This window comes from Carcharhinus amblyrhynchos, chromosome 16 (assembly GCF_965287045.1).
Source record: "Carcharhinus amblyrhynchos chromosome 16, sCarAmb.v2.hapA, whole genome shotgun sequence".
Taxonomy (NCBI): Eukaryota; Metazoa; Chordata; class Chondrichthyes; order Carcharhiniformes; family Carcharhinidae; genus Carcharhinus; species Carcharhinus amblyrhynchos.
The window spans coordinates 40389239-40414129 of NC_137339.1; the positions used below are offsets into that span (position 1 = coordinate 40389239).

The 24891-nt window shown below is 42.8% G+C and overlaps 1 protein-coding gene across 2 annotated transcripts in view; it reads left to right on the forward strand.

Moving 5' to 3' along the window:
• Window positions 1-24891, forward strand: part of LOC145353675 (docking protein 5-like) — a 370165-nt gene that overhangs the window by 340259 nt on the left and 5015 nt on the right. For both annotated transcript variants that reach the window (XR_013888759.1, XM_080204448.1), the window contains exon 7: window positions 8495-8615. Coding sequence is in view for 1 of the 2 variants with exons in the window: in XM_080204448.1 (XP_080060574.1) it covers window positions 8495-8615 (121 nt within the window). In the remaining variant the exon portion in view is untranslated. The remainder of the gene's footprint in view (window positions 1-8494; window positions 8616-24891) is intronic.

Sequence of the window (24891 nt, forward strand, 5' to 3'; positions counted from 1 at the left end):
TGTAAAAGCAGCAAGAAATTACAACAGAATGATGCAACTCAGATAAGTTTCCGTACAGTGCACAGAAATATCCTTCTCAACTCAATCTGGATAAAGACAACTTAAATGACTATTATTTTCTCACTCAGAACCTTACTTTCTGACATTTGCTTGCAAATATTTCTCTGCAATTTTTGGAAACATCTATTGTTTTCATCATGTCCACATATGATTTGGACATCAAACCAACTGCTTTGCCCTACCACTTGAATACTCTCCTGATATTCCTTCATGTGGCTTTTTTTTTAAAAATTATTCTCCAGTGAAGCGACCTGGAACATTTTTACTCTGTTAATTGAATTATATCATTGAAAGTTGTTGTGTGTTATTTTGCTTCAAGTCTACCTGTTATGCTCTTTTAAGAGTTATGAGATGGGCAGCAATTTTTCCTGGATGCTTGAGGTGGCCAAGATGGAGCCTTGAGTAGTGGTTTTGCCCATGCTTAGCAAAGACTCCACCTTGGCAATTGAATTGAAATGCGTGCTCAGAATGGCTGCCCAGAGGATTGATAAGGCCTTGATTAAAAATTAAGTTACCTGCTGGTGCTCATTTTAGAGGCTGCCGAGCATATTTTGTGGATAGCACTTCAGTTGCAGCCTAACAGCAATTAGCTGAATAGGAAAGCACAAGGAATGCACAAGTCCTTGCTGGACTATTGATGTGATGCTAAATCTGTTCTCGGCTTTCACTGTTTAATTGCTGGTGGATCTTTAACGAGGGTTGTTACGATACACCAGGAGATCACCCCACCTGGGGCACTTTGACAAGCTTCCACCAACACTCCACCAAGGTTTACTCTGGAAATTTTCAGAGGGTTTCTCTGAACTCTACTGAAAACCTCTACCTCATTGGGACCCCACTCAGAATCACCATGACAAAATGGAATGCTTGGTCCTGCACAACTTACTAAAGGGTATGCAGGAGGAACAGGAAAAGAACATTGGACTAGCTTCTGCAAGAGTGAGGGACAAGAGGGCAAGGTGGGATCCCTCCTCTGCTGCGGGTATTGGGCCTCTCTCCTGCCCTAGACCACTTCCACCAGAACATATAGTGCCGCGTCCAGGAACTTAGACATCCTCTTCGTCTGTCCCTGAGCCAGTGGCAGATAGTGGGGCCCTGTGCTCGTACTCAGCCTCATTTTTGCACATTGACCCCTTCCCCAGACCCTGAGATCGAAGCCAAGAAAATACACAAATTGATCAGTGATTCTTCGCTTGTAAAAGCATGCCTTTTTGAACCATTGTCTTGTCGAAAGGCTTACCTCTTTGGTGAATGCAAGATGATAAATATTGCAAGTTCGGTACTAGTAGAACAAGTAACACGTTGCAGAGGTCACTATTTTGCAATTAAGAAATACGAAGGGTGGAAGTACCCATGCCAACAGGAAAACTGGAGGGTTTCTCGCTGGCAGTTGGAGCATCTGTCAGGTGCAATTCACCCACCTGATGGATATAAAATTTGTACATCACAGGAAGCCTACTGGTCAGCATGGCTCCCCCATTCAACACTCCCTACCTCACTCAGAGCCCTCATTTAGCCTATCCCCCCACTCAGATCCCCAATCTGCCCTGCTCCCCACTTAGTGCTCCCCAATCTGGCCCCTCACCACTCAGACCCATGTTCACTCCCCCTCACCACTCGGACCCCTGCACAGCCCATCCTCCCCCCAATCAGGCCCTGTGCTTTGGCAGTATGAATAATGTACTACCTCCTCACACCATGGCACCGACAATCTGGCCTGCTGCTTTAGGCCCCAAGTGTGGTCAAGGAAATAGGTCCAGTGAGCACTTGCCTTTCTGCCATTACCAGGCTGCAAAGGGAGCATCTCCCTTGAGGCCTGGAGGTTGTGTGGGTTCAAGGGAGATGCTCAGCACTCTCCCCTGGAAGGGGGTCTTGTGGCTGGAGTACCCCTTCTAGCCCTGACAGACCTGAAGGTCACCCATGCTATGGTGATTTCAGGCAGCTCTATGATCAACATCATCATTCCTGCCTGTCAGCTGTAAATATTTGAAGTGGCCAGGTCACTTCAATCTCCATGATTCCTGTATAGCTGGCAGGGTTTTAAATCATAGCAACACTCCATTTTTCTCTGTCAAAAGCTGCAGGTGTGAACAGATCCCTTTGAAGTCCTCTGACAGTGTGACTATGTCAATTTTACTGGGCGGGGGTAGGTGAGGGGTGCGGATTTCCCTCCACAGCTATTCACTCAGCCTAAATGTATTCACACAGCTTTTATCTGACATCTCTAAGCCCCGCTCAAAGGCTGAGACCTTTGAAACCCTTTCTATTCCAATTAAATCCTTCAGTCTCTTTCACTGTCATAGTTCAGTGCTTTGGCATAGGCTTTCATTCACAGATTATTGGATTTCTACTCAGGCTTCAGCCAGCTGTGTTTAAAGATCTTGCCCTTCATGCTTCAGTGCATCACACGTACCAGCAATTAATTCTGGGACAGAATGTCAATTTAAGGAGTTAGTCAGATTTTTAATTGGTAATGAGTTGGAATGTTATGGGGAGAAAGCAGGAAAATGGGAATGAGGAGCATGTCAGCCATGATCGAATGGTGGAGCAGACTTGATGGGCCGAATGGCCTAATTCTGCTTCTATATTGAATGAACTTATGAATTTAACCAAAAATTTCAGACTAAATTCAGAGGGGGGTGGGGGGGGAGGTGTGATCTTAACCAGAATTTGGGAATTTGGCAGTATCAGGGTTTGACTGAAAATGGTGTGTTTCTTTTCTGAGAAACGGGTTGGTTTTCTCTCCAGATCTTCTGACATTCTGTCAAAAAGGGCACCCTGATCACAGGAAAAATTAACCTCCCCTCTCCCTGCCCCCCAACTACACAAGTCTTGGGCTCCATCCCCAACCCTGCCAATCAAAACCAACATTTCCCTTCCCTGCATATAGAGAGAATGGGCTCAGGATCTTGCCCAGATGTTCTAATGGGCATGTTTTATTACCATAGCATGCACGTAATGCCTGTTTTCAAATTTTCATCAAAATGACTTTGAAAGCAATTCCTTCAGGCTATTTTGCCACTCACATTAGTTATCAAGATGATATTGGTTCTGGAAGGTAATGGCATCAGACTTGCATCTCCTTTGTATAGTTTGAGGGCCAAGTTTCTTGGACAAAGATCTCCTTGCACTTTTCTGCCTGAGAGATAACCAGCATATGGTAGTCATTCTGTAAATCATACTTTTCTCAGTTATCACGGTGCCTATTTCCTTACACTCTGTGGCCTCACAGACAATTTGTTTTGACATTTGGTTATGTGCTTGAGAAACATTTAAAACGTGCTTATAGTTGCATTGTTGTTGGCAGCACATTTTCCATTATTGTTGGCATAATAGTATTTCCAGGAATCCTGTGTCCAACTGCAGTTTCACAAATAGTTCATTAATTATGAAAGAAGTAATTTTGAGCTGAACGTAAACCCCAGGCAGCCCTCGTGCATCCCCAGTGAGCAGTTAGAAGGTAGCATTGACAAAGGATGAAGAGCCGGTCGTCAAATAAATGGCATCTACCAAGCACAATTGAAGTTAAAGCCCAGAAAATAGCATGAGATATATTTAATAACCAGACTATCAGCTGAATAAAAAAGATTGGCATTTAAGTGTACTTTATTTATACATACTAAGAAACAAATGCATTTTTGCAAGGCAGTAAAACTTGACAAGAGATTGATTGTGGAAGATAAGCAAAATATTGACCTGCATTTCATCACATCTCCGTTGGCTGGGTGGCTGGTTTGTGATATGCTGCGATGCCAACAGTGCGGGTTTAATTCTCATACAGGCTGAGGTTATTCATGAAGGCCTCACCTTCTCAACCTTGACCTTTGCCTGAGATCTGGTGACCCACCGGTTACATCACAACCAGGTAGCAGTCTCTCTCAAAAGGGGAGAGCAGCCTGTGGTCCGCCGGGACTGTGGTGACATTTTATTTCAATTCACATCATGTATCTAACAGATAGGTCAGGTACTTTGAATAATAACAAAAGCAGAACATTGCAGGTGCTAAAAACAGGGAATATTGGAAAATATTCAGCAGGTCTGACAGCATATGTAGGCAGAGAAAATAGAGTCAATTTTCAAGTCTGTATGACTCCTGTTCAGAAATAGAAGGAGAAATGTATTGGATTATATATAAAAGGTGGTGGAACAAACTTTGTGATTATTGGAAGGTGGGAGAGATTGCAACGGAGATGTAGCAAAACTCAGGAGTAAGTCATGAATGGCTTGGGGGAAGAGGAGGAGGAGTTTTTTGTATTGGGCCAAAAAAAATGTTGCATCACTGCTGTTGTTGCCATTGCCTCATACAAAACCTCACAGCACAGAGGAGGTTATTCAGGTCACAATGCCAGTACTTTGCCAAGGCAATCTACAACTCATACCACTATCCTGCTCTTTGTCTATTGTCATGTATCTTCTACTGATTCAGATACTTTATTCGTGTTTTCTTCAAATAGTCTCTTCCTATATCATTCTTTGTGATAGGGGTAAATCAGGCAAATTCACGACTAATGTCAGGAACTTCTGCTACATACAAAAAAAATCCTCAGCACGTGAAATGGACTCCTGGACATGGAGCCAAGATTAGAGATATTTTTGAGAATTAATTCAATGTAACAGTCAGTGAAGCGACATGAGGGCCATTTTAGTTGGATTAATTAAAATGGGACAGCAGCCTCCATTATTTGTAATCTTGTCACTTTTCACTATACGCTTTTTATGGATTTAAGCTTCTTCCTGTAATGATTTTATTTGATTTGTCACATGTATTAGTACACAGTGAAAAATATTGTTTCTTGTGCACCATACAAAGCATACCGTTCATAGGGAAGGAAAGGAGAGAGTGCAAAATGTAGTGTTACAGTCATAGCTAGGGTGTAGAGAAAGGTCAACTTAATGCAAGGTAGGTCCATTCAAAAGTCTGATGGCAGCAGCAAAGAAAAAGATTTTGAGTAGGTTGGTATGTAATCTTGGACTTTAGTATCTTTGTCCCAAAGGAAGAAGGTGGAAAAGAGCATGTCCAGGGTATGTGGGGTCCTTGATTATGCTGGCTGCTTTTCCAAGGGCAGCAGGAAGTGTAGACAGTCTTAATGGCTCAAAGCCTGGTTTGCGTGATGGACTGAGCTTCATTCACGACATTTTGTAGTTTCTTGTGGTCTTGGACTGGGCAGAAGCCATATCAAGCTGTGATACAACCAGAAAGAATATTTTTGATGATGTGACTGGAAGTTGGTGAGAGTTGTACAAACATGCTAAATTTCCTGAGTCTCCTGAGAAAGTAGAAATGTTTAAGGCACCTAAAACTGCAGACTGCTCTGTGGCTAAGCCATCATCTTACACACATTTATCACTACTTCTGTACTCTTGTACTCTGTCTTGAATTCTAAACAAAAAAAGCAGTTTTATTTTGTTGTTATATCTAACTTCGGTGTTTGGGTAATTATGTATTTAAAACTCAAGTTTCCTCTGCTTGTCCATGCCATGGTTCTTTTGTCAATGAATGTATGCTCACGTTCTCTCATGTTTCCTTTCAAGATGTGTTACCACATATTTTTCAATTAAAATGTATTTGAGCCTCATCGGTCCATTCCGATAGCCTGTGTATATCTGTCTGAGAGCTTCACACTGTTTGCCCAACCTTTTGTGTCAGCAGCAAACTTCTATATCATGCCCTGTACGCTATGGAAATAAAATTGGACCCAGCACTAACCAATCCATGATTTCCAACACCTCTGCGATTTGAAAACACATTAACCTAACTCTTTGTTTTCAATCTGTTAGTAAACATTCCATCCACATAGCTGCATTTCCTCATATGGCTGATTCTTTTCTTGGTGTCAATCTTCCTTAGGACATTTAAAACGCCTTCTGATAATCCTTGTATACCTCTATTACTATGTTCCTTTTATCCATTTTAACCAATTGCTGGATAAGCTCTTCAAACTCAATTCTTTTTCAACCATTATCTCCAAATATCGTGTAATATTTCTCTTTTGCACACCAACAAATTCATTTCATAAAGCTAAAACACTACTAAAACACCATCATCCATAACTAGATATTGTTTTATAATAAAATGCTCTGATCTGTTTAATTATTGTTTTGCTTGTTAAAATGTTTATGAAAGGCTTTACTATTTGTGATATTATTGCAAGTCCATTTACTCATATTTCCACAATGTCCTATGTTATATTTTTGAATTGTTTCTGACTACATAACGCCAAATTATTTTGGTTCTCATTTGTAGCTTTCAACTCCCAACATATTTAAGAGTGCTATCAATATCCTAACATTGCACTAGGATTTCAGTAACATACCTGGGAGGTGAACAGCAGAGTAAGCCTGCTAATTACTTCAAATCGTTCAATTTATCTTGCATCCGCAGAAGATTCTGTTCCAACGTTTGAAAGCAGTAAAGAATTCCATTTAACTTGTTTTAGGTTTAAAATATCAAGCCAGATTATTTTGCAAATGGTTTCAACGCAGCCATCCTCTTATCATCCACCCCCCAACCCCAACCATCGGATGGAATGCCTTACTATTAACATGGAACTCCATTTAGTAAACCAGCGAAATCTATTGAAACAGACCCAAATGGAAGGAAAAGTATTTAACTAATGTGGCAGATCTATGACCTGAATTCATTACATACTAATTGAGATCCAAGGGTTTCATCCACATCAGCTACTGAGAAGATAACCTTTTATTTTAATACCAATTAGAGAGCTACTTAAGATTCCATGGCTCATTGTGTCCCATAAAATGAGCAGAATTTATTCCATGTCTTTTGGTGGTATTTTTGTTGTCACAAGACTGTGAAATATATTTAGCATGGCAGTTTCAAAATCTATTTGGATATTTATTCAGCCTCAAAGAGATGCCAGCTTGCAGAATAAGTCAAATCTCTCAAGAGATTCACTGTACCAGAATTTTCCATTATAAGAGAAATATGCTTCATTTCTCATTTGTCACTGACTTTCATGTACCCTTTCACTTTTACAAAGGACTATACAATAGGTCATTCAGAAGGCAATGACTGAGACATTCATTTCACTTACTTTGTTAAAAAAAAAGCCAAGTGTGTATGTAACCCTGAAAGGATATTGGTTTGAGATACCATGAGAATTTATAAGGCTGCAGCATTGTCTGGAGACCGCATGGCTGGTGAGTGTGGGGCATGGGGGAATGCGAGGAAGTGTAAAAATGAGTACCATGGCAGCAATGCCAAGTCCATTGCCTACCTGTCCTTGAGGGTATTTTTTGCATGGTACAGCAGCACCAAGCAGTCCACTGATGTGGGGTGCCTGTGGCAAAGTAGTAATGTCACTGAATTAGTAATCTAGGTGATCAGACTAGAGTCCTGGAGACAAGGGTTCAGTTCCCACCATGCCAGTTGGTGATTTTTGAATTCAGTTAATCTGGAATTGAAAAATTATTCTCAGTATCAGTGACCATAAAACCATTGTTGTAAAAACCCATCTTGTTCACTAATGCCTTTAGGGAAGGGCATGCTGCCATTCTTATCTGGTCTGGCCTACCTGCGACTCCAAACCTACAACAATGTCTTAATCGCCCTCTGAAATGGTATTGGCAAGCCACTCAGTTCAAGGGCAATTAGGGATAGGCAACAAATGGTGGCCTTACCAGTGATGCCTACATTCCATGAAAGAATTTTTAAAACTTCTCCCTAACCAATTGAGACTCTTGCATGCCAGTTAATGGATGTGATGAGGGAGGCTGCTGCCAAGTGACTGGTGACCACGTGGCCAAGCTGGGGGCTGGGTGTCTCCTGTCCAGGCATCTTGTGTCCAGCAGAGGCTCTACTCCAGGATCTTCCACGACCTCCATTGCCCAGTTAATTGTTGCCTTCCATATCCCTTACCAGGGCCTGTCAACCTTTGCACAGTGAGAGCCAGGACTTACTTGAATGCCTGTGCACCATCAAAGGTGCCTCTTTGAGTAGTCACAACAGTGGCCACTGTTCCCAGTGATGCTGCTGGAACTGGAGAACTGCCCATTGGGTTGGCTTGGCTGACAACTTTAGGAGACAAGACTTCTCTGATATGTTCAGAAATCCTGTCTTCAGCCAATTAAAAGCCTGGCAGCCATTAAATAGCTGCAGGGTGAGCAAAGGAAACAGAAGCAGATTCACCTCTGACCTTTATGCGGAGGACAGGTCACGTGTAAATTTCAGCCCATAGAGTACATCATTCAAATTACCTCCCTTGCAATGACTTTTAAACTACAATTATTAGTTTACCATAAATGATCATTGTAATCTTGTTTATATTTTATTCATATGACCACAGGTTAAGTTATTTTAAAACTTCAAACACACGTAAAATTAATGTTTTGATTGTACCAACAAGACACTTAAGTTCAAGTTATTAATGTGTAATTTATTAAACTGATGATTTTCGATATACTTCTCTTCTAGCATCAAATCAAAGGGAATGAAAGAACAGCCTCACTGGGCACTATAATGCCTCTTCCTCGGAGTGCCTACTGGCAACATATTGCAAGACAACACAGTGTAAACCAACTCCATATTTTTGAAGGTAGGTACAAGGAAATTTGCAGTAGATTGGAAAATGAAAACCAGCGTATGCTGTGATTAAATGTGTGTGATATAAAGGAATGAGAGAAAATTGCTTATCGTTGAAGCAAAACTTATGGATCTTGATACTTTATGATAGAATACTCTTTGCTTTTTTTCCCTGCTTTGTATATTTAGAGGTTATGCAGTTTCCAGCAGTGGTTATAAGCCATCTGCTGTGAATGTTTAGTGAGGAACTACTTAACGTTTAAGGATTCTTGTTTTTGTCACAAAAATACGTGCATCATAGCCTGTCCGCAACAAGAGAACTGCAGGAATTTCAGCTTGTTGCTCAGCTCCAAGAGAATAATGGCAGTGCAGAAACGAAAATCCCTTCAACTTCCACACTTGGATAGTGTTTGATTAATGAGCACCGTATCTACTCTTTTTGAAGTAAACGGCTTGCCGGGGGGGGTTATGGGGATTGATTTAATTAGATGAATTAGTGAATTAGTCTGTACTTGGTTGCCATGCTGCAAACAGGTCCATGGACATTATCTGATAGTTTTTTTTATGGGAGCTGAATGTTAACTGCAGACGGGACTCCAGACAAGTATATGGAAAATTTGGGTGACAGGTTTGACAAAGGTGCAAAGGTTCATTGGTTAATATTTTCACCAACTCTGTTTTTCAGTGCTATTTGCTTATCAAGCACTACCTGAAAAGATGCCACTCTATTACTACTAACTTTCCAGATTTCTGCTTGTGTAAAATTAGTGATCAAAATTTAATATCACTTTGCCTGCTTTATAGGTTCAAATTGGGTACAATGATAAACTTACCAAGAAAACAGCCTTCACCCACTATTAAATTCAACTGTGATTTGTCAGATGATTGCTTAGGCCTCATTTAAATATTGTTTAATATTTATTTCTAAGGTTTGTTTAAACATTTTCACCCTTCAATCTTGGGCTGTGAACATTACTGGAAAGCCCAGCATTTGTTGCTCATCCCTAACTGCCCTTGAGAAAGTGGTGGTGAACTACTACCTTTAACCTAAGTACTTCAGCACATCTTAGACAGGGAGTTCCAGGGCTTTGACCCAGCAGCAACAAAGGCACAGCAATTTAGTCGCAAGTCAGTGAAGTGTGAGACTTGAAGGGGAGCTTGCAGGTGGTATTTTAGGAAGTGGTAGACTTTGCCGATATGCTTAGCAAGTTGCTCCATCTAGTAGGTGGTGCACTCTGCTACCACTGTGTGCTGGTGGTGGAGAGAGAGAATATTTAAACTGGTGTATGAGCTGCCAATTAAACAGACTGCATTGTCGTGGATTATGTTGAGCTCCTTTGGTGTTCTTGGAACTGCAGTGGGTTTTTAGGCTTGGCCACGTTCATCAGATGGCTGTTTACCCAAATGAATTTCTGTACAGTGAACTGGCCACTGGGTCATGACCTCAGCTGCAATGACCTCTGCAAGCCAGGAATGCAGGTGGTGGACATTGAAACTGACAATAGGAAGATCGTCATTGATATCTGGAAGCTGACTGTTTAGAAAGGCATTGGGAAAGGGAGCAGAAACAAAAAGTTCAGCTAGCTGAAAAGACAGCCCAGAGGAAACAAAGACCAGTAAATTGTGCACCTTCTTAGCCCATTGTCTTTTCTGCAGCAGCTGTGACAGAGACTGTCATACTAGGGTGTGATTCCAATGCTCAACACACAGTTAAATGCAGTGAAGCAAACTATCATCTTCCTAAACTTAGCCTGCCACATTCAACCAAGAAAATGCAGAATATTCCATCACACTCCTGACGTGTGCACGTAAATGGTGGACGTGCTGTGAGGAATCAAAAGTGAATTACTTGCACAAGATTCCCATCTCCCTGAGTTGACCTTGTAGTCACAGTATTTATATAGTTGGCCTAATTCAGTTTCCGGTAAGCCTCCAAATGTTGATAGATTCAGCAATGGTATTCAGAAAGGACAGTAGGACTAGGGGGCACAGCCTCAAGATAAAAGGGGGGCGGTTTAGAACGGAGTTGAGGAGGAACTTCTTCACTCAAAGGGTGGTGAATCTTTGGAATTCTCTGCCCGATGAGGTGGTGGAGGCTGCCTCGCTAAATATTTTTAAGACGCGGGTTGATGGGTTTTTGATAAGCGAGGGGATTAAGGGTTATGGGGAGAGGGCGGGAATGTGGAACTGAGCCACGACAGATCAGCCATGATCTTATTGAATGGCGGGGCAGGCTCGAAGGGCTAGATGGCCTACTCCTGCTCCTATTTCTTATGTTCTTATGTTCTATTGCTACGGAATTTAGAAGGTGGATTGTTAAATTCTCTCCTGGCACTTGTGTTGCTTGCCATCAGAAGACTGAATGTTGTCCAGCTCTTGTCAGACTCCTTCAATGTCTGAGGAGTAGCAATCACCAGGGAACATCTCCATTTCTGACCTTATGATGAAAGGAAGGTCATTGGTGAAACAGCTGAAGACAACATAGGACCTAGGAACTCCTACAGCGATGTCATGGGACTGCCATGATTGGTCTCCAGCAACCGCGACCATATTCCTTTGTGCCAGTTATGACTTTGAAAAGTGGAAAGCTTTTCCCTGATTTGAATTGACTTTTAATTTTGCTTCATTGATGACACATTCGGTTAAATGCTGATTACCTACAAAGGGCAGTTGCCTTATTCTCTTTTTCCACGATGGGTCAAGGTTGTAATGTGGTCAGGAACTAAATGGCCCAAACAAAACAACTCAGAGCTTGCACAGGTATTTTCTCCGGCCCTAGAATGGCTTTTAAAGTGACCACCAGAGGCATCAGAAGATGCCTGAAAATAAGTTTTTTTTTAAAACAGAGTCAGGAAAATCATAAACATTTCTTATTCCTCACTTGAGAAAATAAAGATAGTTTTAAGGGAGTTATTTTTGTATTTGTAAACATTAGCAATAGTACATAGTTTTAAGTATATTTTATTTATTTTTTCAATGCCTGGAAGATCAAAACCTGTAGTTAGATTCATGCCATGCTGGACAAAGGTGTTCACAAGTGTGGGGTTGGTTAAGCTCCAGCTTTGATTCTGCTGTGCTTAGAGTGGGCTACACTGTGAAAAATAGGTCAGCAGATGTATGTGGATGCCCTCGTAAAGTAAGAAACTTTTACGTTGGAATCTTAGCTGGAATTTGTTGGCAGTTGGAAACAGGAAATCATGGAGTGAATGTCTCTCAATTCTACCAGGAGAAAGACTGGGCAAGTCAGCAGATGCAAAAAGGAAGGCTTCCTAAAGAGTGCCAGTTACTGTCCAGATGACAAGGGAATTGGGACAGAACGAATGACTTAAGATAACTGAAGTTAAGAGAGCAGAGACCAAAGTATTTTTCAGTAGAATTCAAGGAAGAGTAAGTAAAGGGTCCTGTGGTAAAGAGATAATTGTAGTGATCAGATTTAAAGTGGGGCAGCAGACTTCAAAAATAACTCAAACATCTGGTTGCATTTTAATAGAATCTGGGAATCAAGAGTTTGTGCAACAGTCAAAACAGAGAAATCCTGAAGAGGTTGGTGTTAAACCTGAACTGAATTTACTGTTAAAAGTAGAGCAGAATCTTTGTTTAAAAGTTTAATTTGGAACACCTTGTCTGGATTTTGAAATACCACCACTAATGGAAGCTTTATTATGGGGGAAGATTTTAAAGCATGTTTTTGGGAGTGGAGTTTGGAAACTCTAATGTGATCATTTGGAGGATTCTGAGGAGAAAGGCACAGACACTAGGGACTTTGTGTTAATGAGATTATTTTAGTTTAAAATGTACTTTGTAATCTGTGTTCATCTTAAAATCTGTTTGTAATTGTTAAAATAGAGGGGGAGTAAAGGAGTATAGTGTTATAATTTTTTTCATGTTTAATAAAAATGTTTTTTTTTCTTATTGTTAAAACTAATTAGTGGTCCTGTGATTCTGTTCCTCCACATTTATATAAAAAGAGTAAAAGTTAGGGTCTTCTGAACCAGTTTGCATTCTGGGATCTTCACGTCCATTTATAAACTGGAATTATAACACCTCCACATTAAGACTACAATTGTTGCCAACCCACACTTGTTCCTGACTGCCTTCCTCCATGATTCATCTGTGGGCGTTGACTAACACCCAGGCAAACAAAACTGATCAAGTGCCAACCAGTGTTCTGCATTAAGGAGCCAACTTTATGCCTGTAATTTAGCAGAAGTGTGATGTTGAGGATCAAGGATGAATTTGGATGGTTCTCGAATTAGCCTATCATGGATCACTCAAGATTTTGGGCATTAATAAATTTAGGCTGAGAACAACAACTGAAGCCATGATGTCTTGGTTACATCTACTTAAAAATGAGCTATGCTTTGAAGAGTCCTGTGCATTAAATCTATTTGTCATAGCATAAAATGGAAATGTTCACTCCAGTCATTCTCCTGCTGATCTGTGTGGATTGAAAGTGTTGTCTAGGCGATTTGATCTGAGTGCTCAACAAATCCACGTATTTTCAGTTGATAGGAGATGATGCAAATAATGTCAAAGATAAACATCTTGACAGAAATCAGATTGATCAGTACTTTAGGGGACAGATCCATCCTTCCAAATGGGTAGTTACCACAAATTCAGCCTCTAGCCTGTTTAGATGAAATGGCTTTTCTTGTTGAAAAGATGTAGTACTCTATTGCAATTAATATAGAAAGGCACCTATCTGTTTGCAAAATGTTAGCTGAGGCCCACAGTTGCTTCATGGAGCAAGTTGAGCATGAGCCAGTAGTGTTCACAGTCAGAGCACAAGAAACACCCCTACTTCTGTGAAATTAATTTAAAGAAAAATGTAGCCATTGTCTTCTTCCAAAGCCTCTGTGTACTACCATTGATAAATGGAAATTTGTTTGGAACACAGCATAATGTGTGTTCTTGGAACAACATTTAATGATGGTAACATTACTCGCCTCTGGACTCTATCCAAATACAGTCATCTTTTGCTTCAACATTGTTAAGGCAGCAGCAGCTCAATTTTGTTTTGGACTAAAACAACCAAAAGATTATTGAATAATTGGCTGGCTTCATGAGTTAGAAAATAGTCCATATAAGCGATCACTTCCCCTTGGACATAAACCTCTTACCAACTGCAGACAGCTGGCTACTCTACCTGCCTGTTGGGAAAATTGATTCAGATATTCCTGAGGATTGAAATAATGCAGGAAACACCTTGCATGGACACAAGACAATTTTCATTGAAGTTATTTGATGTCTGAAAGACATATGAAAGTATGCTTCTGTCACAATGTACATTTTAATATGTCTGGAGAAAAAAAGGTTGATGAAGCCTTATAATGAGGAGTACAGTTCTGTCAAACATGAGAGCCACCTAAAAAAAAAGTTCTGACAAATTCAGCAGTGACCTGAACACAGGGACAGAATAGGCACAGGCCGTCACACTACTAAATTTATCATCATTGCACCCAGTTTACAACCATGAACCCTGCACAACAATGTGGAAATTCTTCTCGTAGGTTTCTAGAAGATTTTTACAGATGCTGCAATCATTAAAACTAGTGTTGATAATGACACACCACCGGACTTTAGCTCTTTAGACATTGTCTTCTCCTGCTTCCTCCTTCCTCCTTCCTCCTTCCTCCTTCCTCTTGAGTTCTCTGCCCGAAGGCAATTATTCACTAAGCCACAGGAAAATGTCTTGACCTTTTAAGAGTAAGGCAAGGGGGCAGACCCCAAATTTACCTCATTCAGAACAGAGATTGAATCCCATGCCACTGGCATTAATCTGAGCCACATGCTAACCATCTACCCAACTGAATTGAACAAACAAATGTCATAGTTATTTACTGTACTCATGCTTGTGATGATAGCACAGAATATTTTTGATTGGGTCTTAGTCCCATCTACTGAAATAAGAGAAGCAGGTAGAGAGAAATTCTCTCTATTTATATAGTCCTCAATCTTAAAAGAGTCGACTGTGCTGTGTGACTGTTTTATTTCTGTCATCAGTCACTTTTATGGCTTCTTTGAGCAAAGCTGGCAACAAGAGCTAAATTATGGGCAGTATTATTTTGTGAGATTTTACCTAATAGGAACTGTCAGTGCCGAGAAAGCTTCACAGAACAGGGAAATAGCTTTTCAATCACAGCAGTTTAGTCTGGATTCTAAGACAGTTCAAAGAGTTGGATGTCTATAGTGAAACTTGTGCAACCAAGATGAGCCCCCACAACCAGGCCATCACCATTATTTTACCTGCACACCGACAGACACATTTTCTGATTGCTTCCTCTGTATGCTTCTATTGTACATAATGGGTGGGATTTTCCACCTGCATCCCCGCTTCCGACTGGGATCCTCCACTCCTGCTGCACGTCAACAGGTTTTTGACTCGCCTACCAATTCCCAGCCAATGAGTCTGAAAATCATTTTTCAATATTACGTGGCTTCAATAAAATTTTATTTTGTGTAAAATACCTCAGCTGTAACTATGACAAAAAGTCTGTATAATCAGTGAAGTTTGTCTGGTTCATTGTATATCATTAATGTAGAAGCTAAGATGCAAACTGAGGATCTGGGGAGGGAGTATGAAAAGCTGGGAATGGAATTAAGAAGCAGAACCAACAAGGTGGTTATCTCTGGGCTACTGCCTGAACCGAGTGCAGATGGGTGTAAGGTTGATAAGATTAAGGAAGTGAATGGGTGGCTCAGGGATTGGTGTGGGAGGAATGGGTTTGAATTTATGGGGCATTGGCACCAGTATTGGGGTAGGTGGGACCTGTTCAGGTGGGATGGTGTTGGTCTGAACCGTGCTGGGACCAGAGTCCTGGCGAATCGTGTAAATAGGACTGTAGATAGGGCTTTAAACTAATTGGGGGGGGTGGGGGTGCGAGGGTAGGTGAAATTACAGGGTCGAAAGTAAAGGAGAGCGTACAGGTACAGGAAAAGGCCAAGGATGTCCCAGTAATAAGGGGAGTAGGGGGCATGAGTAAGGTTGGTAGTGTTCCTTCAAATAGGGTCCAGGTGAAGGCTGGGATGAAGACACTTTATCTGAATGCAGGAAGCATTTGGAACAAAGTGAATGAGCTGGTGGCGCAGATCAGCACAAATGGATGGATATGATCTGGTGGCCATTACAGAAACATGGTTGCAAGGTGACAGGGACTGGGAGCTGAATGTCCGGGGGTATCAAGTGTTTAGGAAGGATAGACGGGAGGAAAAAGTCGGGGGGTGGGGGGCGTAGCTCTGCTGATTAAGGATAGTATCAGGGTGGTAGTAAGGGAAGATATAGGCGCCAAAGAGCAGAATGTGGAATCGTTGTGGGTGGAGATTAGGAACAGCAAAGGGAGGAAGACGCTGGTGGGTGTCGTCTATAGGCTCCCAAATAATGACCTGGAGGTGGGGCGGGCTATAAACGCGCAAATAAATGCGGCGTGCAGGAATAGAACGGTGATAATTAGGGGGGATTTCAATCTACATGTTGATTGGTCGACCCATGTTGGACGCGGTGGGCTTGAGGAAGAGTTCTTGGAATGCTGCCAGGATAGTTTCCTTGAACAGTGTGTGTTGGAGCTGACGAGGGAGCGAGCTAACTTAGATCTGGTGTTATGTAATGAGACAGGTAGAATTAGGGACCTTGTGGTGAAGGATCCTCTTGGGAAGAGTGATCATTGTATGGTGGAGTTTCTGACGCAGATGGAGGAGGAGAAAGTGGGATCCCGGACCTGTGTCCTTTGTTTGAACAAAGGGGAGTACAATAAGATGAGAGAGGAATTGGCGAATGTTGATTGGGGGAGCAGATTGGAAGGTAGGTCTGCTGAGGAACAGTGGAGGATCTTTAAGGAGATCTTTCTTGGTGCTCAGCAGAAATTTATTCCGATGGTTAAAAAGGATCGTAGGAGGAGAGATAATCAGCCGTGGATAACGAGGGAGGTAGAGGAGAGTACTAAATTAAAAGCTGATGCGTTTAGAGTGGCGAAGAGGATTGGGAGAGGTTTAAATATCAACAAAGAATGACGAAGAACTTGATAAAGAAAGGAAGGATAAACTATAAAGCTGGGCTAGCGCTAAATATAAAAAAGGATAGTAAGAGTTTTTATAAATATATAAAAAGGAGAAGGCTGGCTAGGGTGAATGTTGGACCCTTAGAGGATGGGAGGGGGGATTGAGTGGTGGGGGATGAGGAAATGGCTGAGGCTTTGAACAACTTTTTTGCTTTGGTCTTCACGGAGGAGGACGCAAATAGTTTGCCGGGTGTTAACGATGGAAAGATGGTAGGAGTGGAGGGCCTGAATGAGATCATTGGTGCTAGAGAGGCAGTACTTGACAGACTAGAGGGACTGATGGCGGACAAGTCCCCAGGACCGGATGGAATGCACCCAAGGGTTCTGAAGGAAATGGCGGAGGTGATAGTGGATGCCTTGGTGATTATTTTCCAAACCTCGCTGGATTCCGGGGAAGTGCCGGTAGATTGGAAAATGGCTAATGTTACGCCGCTGTTTAAAAAGGGTAGCAGGCAAAAGGCAGGGAAGTATAGGCCGGTTAGGTTAATGTCTGTTGTAGGAAAAATGCTTGAATCCGTAATCAAAGAGAAAATAGCGAGGCATCTTGAGAAGAATTGTTTGATAGAGCAGATGCAGCGCGGTTTCGTTAAGGGGAAGTCGTGTCTGACGAATTTATTGGAATTCTATGAGGATGTGTCTAGTGCGGTGGATAGAGGGGAACCAGTGGATGTGGTGTTTCTTGATTTTCAGGTGTTTGATAAGGTGCCGCACAAGAGGTTGTTATAGAAGATTAGGGGGCATGGAGTCGGGGGTAGGGTGTTAGCGTGGATGGGGGATTGGCTGTCAAATAGGAGGCAGAGAGTGGGTGTCAATGGGTGCTATTCAGATTGGCGGTTGGTGACTAGTGGAGTGCCCCAGGGATTGGTGCTGGGGCCTCAGCTATTTACCATTTATATAGATGATCTGGAGGAGGGAGCCGAGTGTAAGGTGTCGAAATTTGCTGATGACATCAAGATTGGTGGAACAGCAAATTGTGCGGAGGGTGTGGAAAGTCTGCAGAGGGATCTAGATAGGCTGAGTGAGTGGGCGAGGACCCGGCAGATGGAATACAATGTTAGCAAGTGTGAGGTTATCTGCTTTGGTAGGAGTAATGGTAGGAAGGACTACAGGGCGAAAAGCTGCAGCATGCTACGGTGCAGAGGGACCTGGGGGTCCTTGTGCATGAGTCGCAAAAACCCAGCTTGCAGGTGCAGCAGGTGGTCAGGAAGGCGAATGGGATGCTGGCCTTCATAGCGAGGGGGATTGAATATAAAAGTAGGGAGGTCTTGCTGCAACTGTACAGGGCACTGGTGAGGCCGCAGCTGGAGTACTGTGTGCAGTTTTGGTCGCCGCACTTACACAAGGATATTTTGGCCTTGGAGGGAGTGCAGAGGAGGTTCACTAGGCTGATACTGGAGTTGAGGGGTTTCAGCTATGAGGAGAGGCTGAATAAACTGGGCTTGTACTCGTTAGAGTTTAGAAGGATGAGGGGAGATCTCATTGAGACGTACAAGATGATGAATGGGATGGATAGGGTAGAGGTGGAGAGGTTCTTCCCACTCAGAAACGACATCAGGACTAGAGGGCACAGCCTCAAGATAAGGGGGGGGGGGGTGCAGTTTAGAACGGAGTTGAGGAGGAGCTTCTTCACTCAAAGGGTGGTGAATCTCTGGAATTCTCTGCCCGTTGAAGTGGTTGAGGCTTCCTCGCTAAATATATTTAAGACGCGGGTAGATAGGTTTTTGGTAGGCAAGGGGATTAAGGGTTATGGGGAGAAAGCGGGAAAGTGGAACTGAGCCACTTCAGATCAGCCATGATCTTATTGAATGGCGGGGCAGGCTCGAAGGGCTAGATGGCCTACTCCTGCTCCTATTTCTTATGTTCTTAAGAAAAGTCTCAGTGAGTTACTGCAGTGATCTTTACATCCATTAAATCAAAGAGAGGAGAAATGGGTAGAAAGGTGCTGAAAGTCCTTCATCTTTGGAGCCATTCCTATTTAATGTTCCAAAATAAGTAGCTTGAACAGACTTGTTGGTATGGATTCTATTTTATGCACGAGTCCTCTTAAATCTTTGTCCATTCAGCAGCGTCAGACCTTGAGGTGCCTTTGAACACAAATTCAAAAACAATTTCACACTATTCATGTAACTCTTTGATTATTTTCAGTTTTATTGATCTATTTGCTCTATTTTAAGTTACGTGAACTGTTATATCGAAGATATATCCTTACATATTTATTTTGGTATGCGCAGGATGCCATTGCCAAGGATTGTGGGTAGATCTGCTCTGCTCCGTGATTCTCACAGGGGTCTAGTTATTTTGATGTTTGTCTGAATAAGAAAATATCCTCTCTCCCTTAAATGTCAGTGATATTCTTGATTTGGATGTGTGACAAGAATCTTTTCTTCTCGCCCAACCTATAAAATATCGCCAAGCACACATACTTTTCATGCAGGAAAAATCCTCACTCGTCTATTTAAGAATTGGATAAGACCCAAAAAAACATGCCTGAGGACCACAAAGCACAATTAACTTGGCCCCGTGGGTGCCAATGAAGGCAGCGCACAGACTTTGTGTCGCCTATTTATTATAATTGCAGCATCAGGCCAGAGCTCAGCAAGCTGGCTACCTGAGTGGGGGTGGCAAATGAGAGGCTAACATGAGTTTAAGCGAGTCTGCACTAGTTAAAACCACCCTTCACCTTTCAAGGAGAGGTGAAATTTGTCCCGGGTAGGTGCTGGAATTCATTTGCTCTTTGACCTGGGAAAGTGACAGGAATGACACAACATGATAGACAGTGGGCTCTCTGATGCAGCACTGGAGGCTTTGGTGAAGGAGCTGGTGCTCTGTCTATAGGAGGCCAGGCTGGGAAGGCAATGGGTGCAAGCGGGTCACTGACACCAGTTTATCCTTGAGTGCCTGGATATCATGCAGAAAGAATGAGCTCCCACAAGTGATCGCAGTTAGTAAACGTATCTTCAAATGTCATATCCCACCAACTACCCTGCTACCAGCTACCACACCCCTATCGCAGGCCTATCAATATTCGCTATCAATTGTGACTGAAAACTAACATTCACAGCTTCACTTCGCTCTCACACACGTTCTGATTAGCACTGCAACTCATTTATCAGTGTCAGTCATTCAATGCTGTCAGCCATGGCATCCAAACACATTGCATCACACCCAACAGAAGGCATCTAACTGGGGGAGGGGGGTGAGGGGGGTGGGGGAAGAGACATGACTAAGTATCCTTACCCCAGTTCAAGAGCTGCTGCTCTCCAACATTGGGAGTGAGTGTGACTGAGTCTATGGTCAGCAACTTGACTGAAAGGATTGAAAGTGATGGAATTGTCATACCTACTCCTCACATTCTCTCTCATCACACAATCACTCCTGATAATTAAGCTGACGTTTGGATAAACATGTATCTCTTGTTTCCCCCTCCCCCCTGCCTCCCCACTCACCCCTCCACCTCTCCACCCCTCCAAGCACCTCATCAGAGCAGTTGGGTCTCTCTCCTTTTGGGATACCTAAGGACTGCCTTGTAGAGGTGGAAGAACAGGAAGACAGTGATGATGAAGAACCACCCTCATTCACTTTTACACTTGTAGTCATTACCTCAAACACTGACATAGGCTGGAATTTTACTGCCATGCCTGCCTGAATGAGGTCATAACATCCCAGAGGACAGCATCGAAGTAGGATATGCACATCATAAGATACTAAGTACAAGGCCTGTAACCAGTGCAAAGATAAAAGATAGCACGGGTGCTGGCTTGCTGGAAGGTAAGGCTGCAGAGAACACAAGACAGAACTTCAATGGTAGAGCATACAGGAAAGAGTTAGTGGACATGCATGTAGAAATGCTTGATGCACTGGCAGAGTTTACAATCACTGTTGAGGAACATGGAGGAACCTAGCACCAACGTAGCACATGATTTTGCACTGAGTTTGGAGTCCATCCTTTCCAGCATGCATGTGGTGGCCAATGTCTTGAGGACATTCATTGGGCCAAACATGATGCAACATTTCAACTTCCACTGCAGGATAAGTAAAAGCCAAGTACTTTCTGGATGCTGCATCAGAATATCGGATGGATGTTATGAAAGGCCAACATTTTGCCCTGAAAGATTGGATTGTTGCCAGTATAGCTGTGGATTCTCAGTCCAGCAAACTGTCTTCCAGTGGATTGCTAGGATTTCTGAGGCACTATCCGGGGTGGAGTGGGGTTTGCTAGTGTACAAATCTGTTGTCCTCTCTCAGGATGTTTCTGCCAATCAGCTGCTGTCTAGATGCCTTATAAGGAAAGTTTGGGTTTCTCAAGGTTATCCTGCAAGACTTTGGATGAAACCTTCCAGAAAATGGCTGATGATTTGTTGGGGGGCGGGGGGGGTGAGGGGGGTGTGCGGTGAGGTTTGGAGTTGAATGTCAGCCCCTTAGTTCTCCGCAATGGGTGAGGGGAGGGGGAAGCGACGGATGGTGGTGGAGGAGGGTTGTTGCTGTGTTGTTTCCATCTAGAAATCCTGTGTGTTTTGGCCAGTTTTCTCTTCAGGTCTTACTCCGCACTACTAAAATAATCAAGGGGGTGTATTTCATGTGGTCATGCAGTGGGGTGCGGCTTCAACACACCGACAAAGCCTGGATGCACTGAGGTCAGGGCACCATCTTGAAAGGATGCCCCGATCAGGGCAGTAATACCATCCCCATCCCCCCAGAGTCAAAGCCTGCAGCCTCCTCACCCCCTCCTTAACCCCCACCTCAAAATGGTCATTGCTGGGGTCCCTTGCTCCTCTGCTTACTCCAGCCCACTACCACATACGTGGCGAAAAACTGCAGCAGGCGACGGTGCAGAGGGACCTGGGGGTCCTTGTGCATGAGTCGCAAAAACCCAGCTTGCAGGTGCAGCAGGTGGTCAGGAAGGCGAATGGGATGCTGGCCTTCATAGCGAGGGGGATTGAATATAAAAGTAGGGAGGTCTTGCTGCAGCTGTATAGGGCATTGGTGAGGCCGCAGCTGGAGTACTGTGTGCAGTTTTGGGCGCCGTACTTACGCAAGGATATTTTGGCCTTGGAGGGAGTGCAGAGGAGGTTTACTAGGCTGATACCAGAGTTGAGGGGGTTGAGCTATGAGGAGAGGCTGAAGAAACTAGTCTTGTACTCGTTAGAGTTTAGAAGAATGAGGGGAGATCTCATTGAGACATATAAGATGATGAATGGGATGGATAGGATAGAGGTGGAGAGACTCTTCCCGCTCAGAAAGGGCAGTAGGACTAGGGGGTACAGCCTCAAGATAAAGGGGGGGCAGTTTAGAACGGAGTTGAGGAGGAACTTCTTCACTCAAAGGGTGGTGAATCTCTGGAATTCTCTGCCCGTTGAGGTGGTGGAGGCTGCCTCGCTAAATATTTTTAAGACGCGGGTTGATGGGTTTTTGATAAGAGAGGGGATTAAGGGTTATGGGGAGAGGGCGGGAATGTGGAACTGAGCCACGACAGATCAGCCATGATCTTATTGAATGGCGGGGTAGGCTCGAAGGGCTAGATGGCCTACTCCTGCTCCTATTTCTTATGTTCTTATGTTCTTATATAAATGAACACCCTCTCCCCAATGATGCTCCCACTGGGGTTGTCCTTTGGCACAGGTTGGCACTGCCAGATAACAGAGATGTGGTGCCAAGTGGGCAATGCCAATCTGGCAATGCCAACCTGTCCCTAGGGTGGAGTGCCAGCAGGCTTTGCCATGTTATTGCCCTCAATCAGTGTGGTGAGCCAGGAAGATAGCGTAAGAGGCCAATAATACCATTAATATCAATAATACTATTGTGTATAAGTGTTATTTCCTCTCTCCCGGGAGTTATATTCACCTTTGTGCCCCTGAGGAAGAGGAAATAACATTTATACACAGTGGTATTATTAACCTCTCTCGCTATCTTCCGGGCTCACCACACTGATCGTGCGGTGCAGCGAGCTGGTAATCGCACCCTTAATCTTTTTGTCAGTGTGCAAACATATCATGGTTAATATCTGAAGTATAAATCCCTTTCTTATGTTAATTTATTTCTAAATAACACAATTAATTCACTGATATGCATTCTATTTGATATTTCGCATTCCAGCCTAAAGCTCATCAAAATTTCTTTCAAAATCAGGTTTGCTCACATCTGATAAAAGACATTGGAGCAAATTTCAACCATCTGAGAAAAATTACAATCCATTTCAGACATTAACCTTCTACTTGATTTAGGTCCTCTTCTGTTCTTCAATAAAGACAAACCATCTCGCATTATCCGGTGGAAACATAAAATGAACCACTTAGTTCTAAAGCAATCAACGCGCTGGTACTTTTGAATTTAGCTGACATTTTCCATTGTTATTTCCAGTATATTTCATAATCCTTCGATGCAGTCCAGTGTATCATTAATATTGCCTTTTTTAGTCACAGCGGCATGGTGTAGTAAATATAGTTATGATGGGGTTTGATGATTGGAAATTAATAGAAGTTTGATTCTTCAAAAAAAAACGTGTACACACACACACACACACACACACACACACACACACACACACACACACACACACACACACACACACACACTTCTGAGATCACATTCCATGTAACTTGTGTGCATCACTGATTCTTTTGTGTTCCTTATGTGCATTATACAGACACATGCACAACAATTAAAATTGTGCAAGAGTTTTCAGAACCAAGTGCCACATGTTTTATCAAGCAGGAATTCTTTATAGATTCAGGGCCACATGCATGACCAGTGACTGTGCAGAACGGCACAAAACATCCTTGGATAATGTGAAAAGGTAGGAAATAAAATATCATTAATCTTAAAGATTGGGCTGGATTTAATGGAAGTAATGGGCGTCTTGGCCACTGCTTGAAGAGCACTCACCTGAGGCCCAGGATTATCACGTGACCCAGAACACAGGTAAGTGAGAAGGGGATGGGAGTCCTGGGATGGGGCAGATTAGAGTGATCGGCAGTAATGGCTCTCAATGGGCATTATTTCTGACTTGAAGGGCTCACTGGCCAGGGGTTTGGGAAGGCTATCCACAAGCCCTCTCATCACAAGCTCAACAAAGATTGAGGTGGGATCTCCACTCACTACCCTCTTGACAATTAACTAACTCCCCTCTCACCGCAGCACCAAACTCCCTTCAGGGGAGAACATTACATTTTGCCCCTTATCTCGGTTCCTCCACACATGCGAGCAGACTTGCTGAACATTTCCAGCTTTTCTATTTTGATTTCAGATCTCCAAAAGTATTTCAATTCTGTGAAAAAAGGATGAACTCAGGTGAAAACCTAACAAATTTTAACAATAAACCAAGCATTGATTTCTGTCAAACTAAACCAAAAGATTTCCTGATGTCAAATTTCTGTATTTTGAAATTGGAAATGCATCTGCACATTCTTGTTCAGTAAACCTAGTTACTGTCTATATAGAATTTGTGATGTGGGTATGCCGGCGTTGGACTGGCGTAAACACAGTAAAAAGTCTGACAACACCAGGTTTTAGTCCAACCTATTATCAAATAAATAGGTTGGACTAAAACCTGGTGTTGTCAGACTTTTTACTGTATATAGAATTTGACAGATAGGGCCATCTTGTGGCTGCAGAGAGGAAAGTTGCTATATCTGCAGATTGGAGAAAATGGACAAATGGTAAACACGTTAAGGTCTGCACGTTTTTTATTCTTAGTTGAACGGTAGTATAGTTTAAACATTACTTAAGTGAAGAAAGAAACAAGAAAGAGGTTTCAAAATAATGAGCAAAAAACGTAGGAGAATGGAAGGAGACAGGGACTAGACTGAAATAATAGATTAGATTTGCTGACTGTTGGCATTTATCTGCTTGAAAATCTAGTCCAGTAAATATTTTCACATGGACCGATCTGATAAAGGAATAAAACAAGTTATATCATGAAAATTTTTGTTTTTCATAGTACCTCACAAACAGTTTCTATTTATGAAAATTGAAACAATGGGTCCAATTTAAACTCAGGGAAGCACAGTGGCATAGCAGTTTGCACTGCTGCCTCCCGGCACCAGGGACCTGGGTTTGATTCCGGGCTTGGGTCACTGTCTCTGCGGAGCCTGCATGTCCTTCCCATGTCTGTGTGAGTTTCCCCCGGGTGCTCTGGTTTCCTCCCACAGTCCAAAAGATGTGCTGGTTAGGTGCATTAGCCATGCTAAATTCTCCCGAACAAGGGCCAGAGTGTGGCGACTAGGGGATTTTCACAGC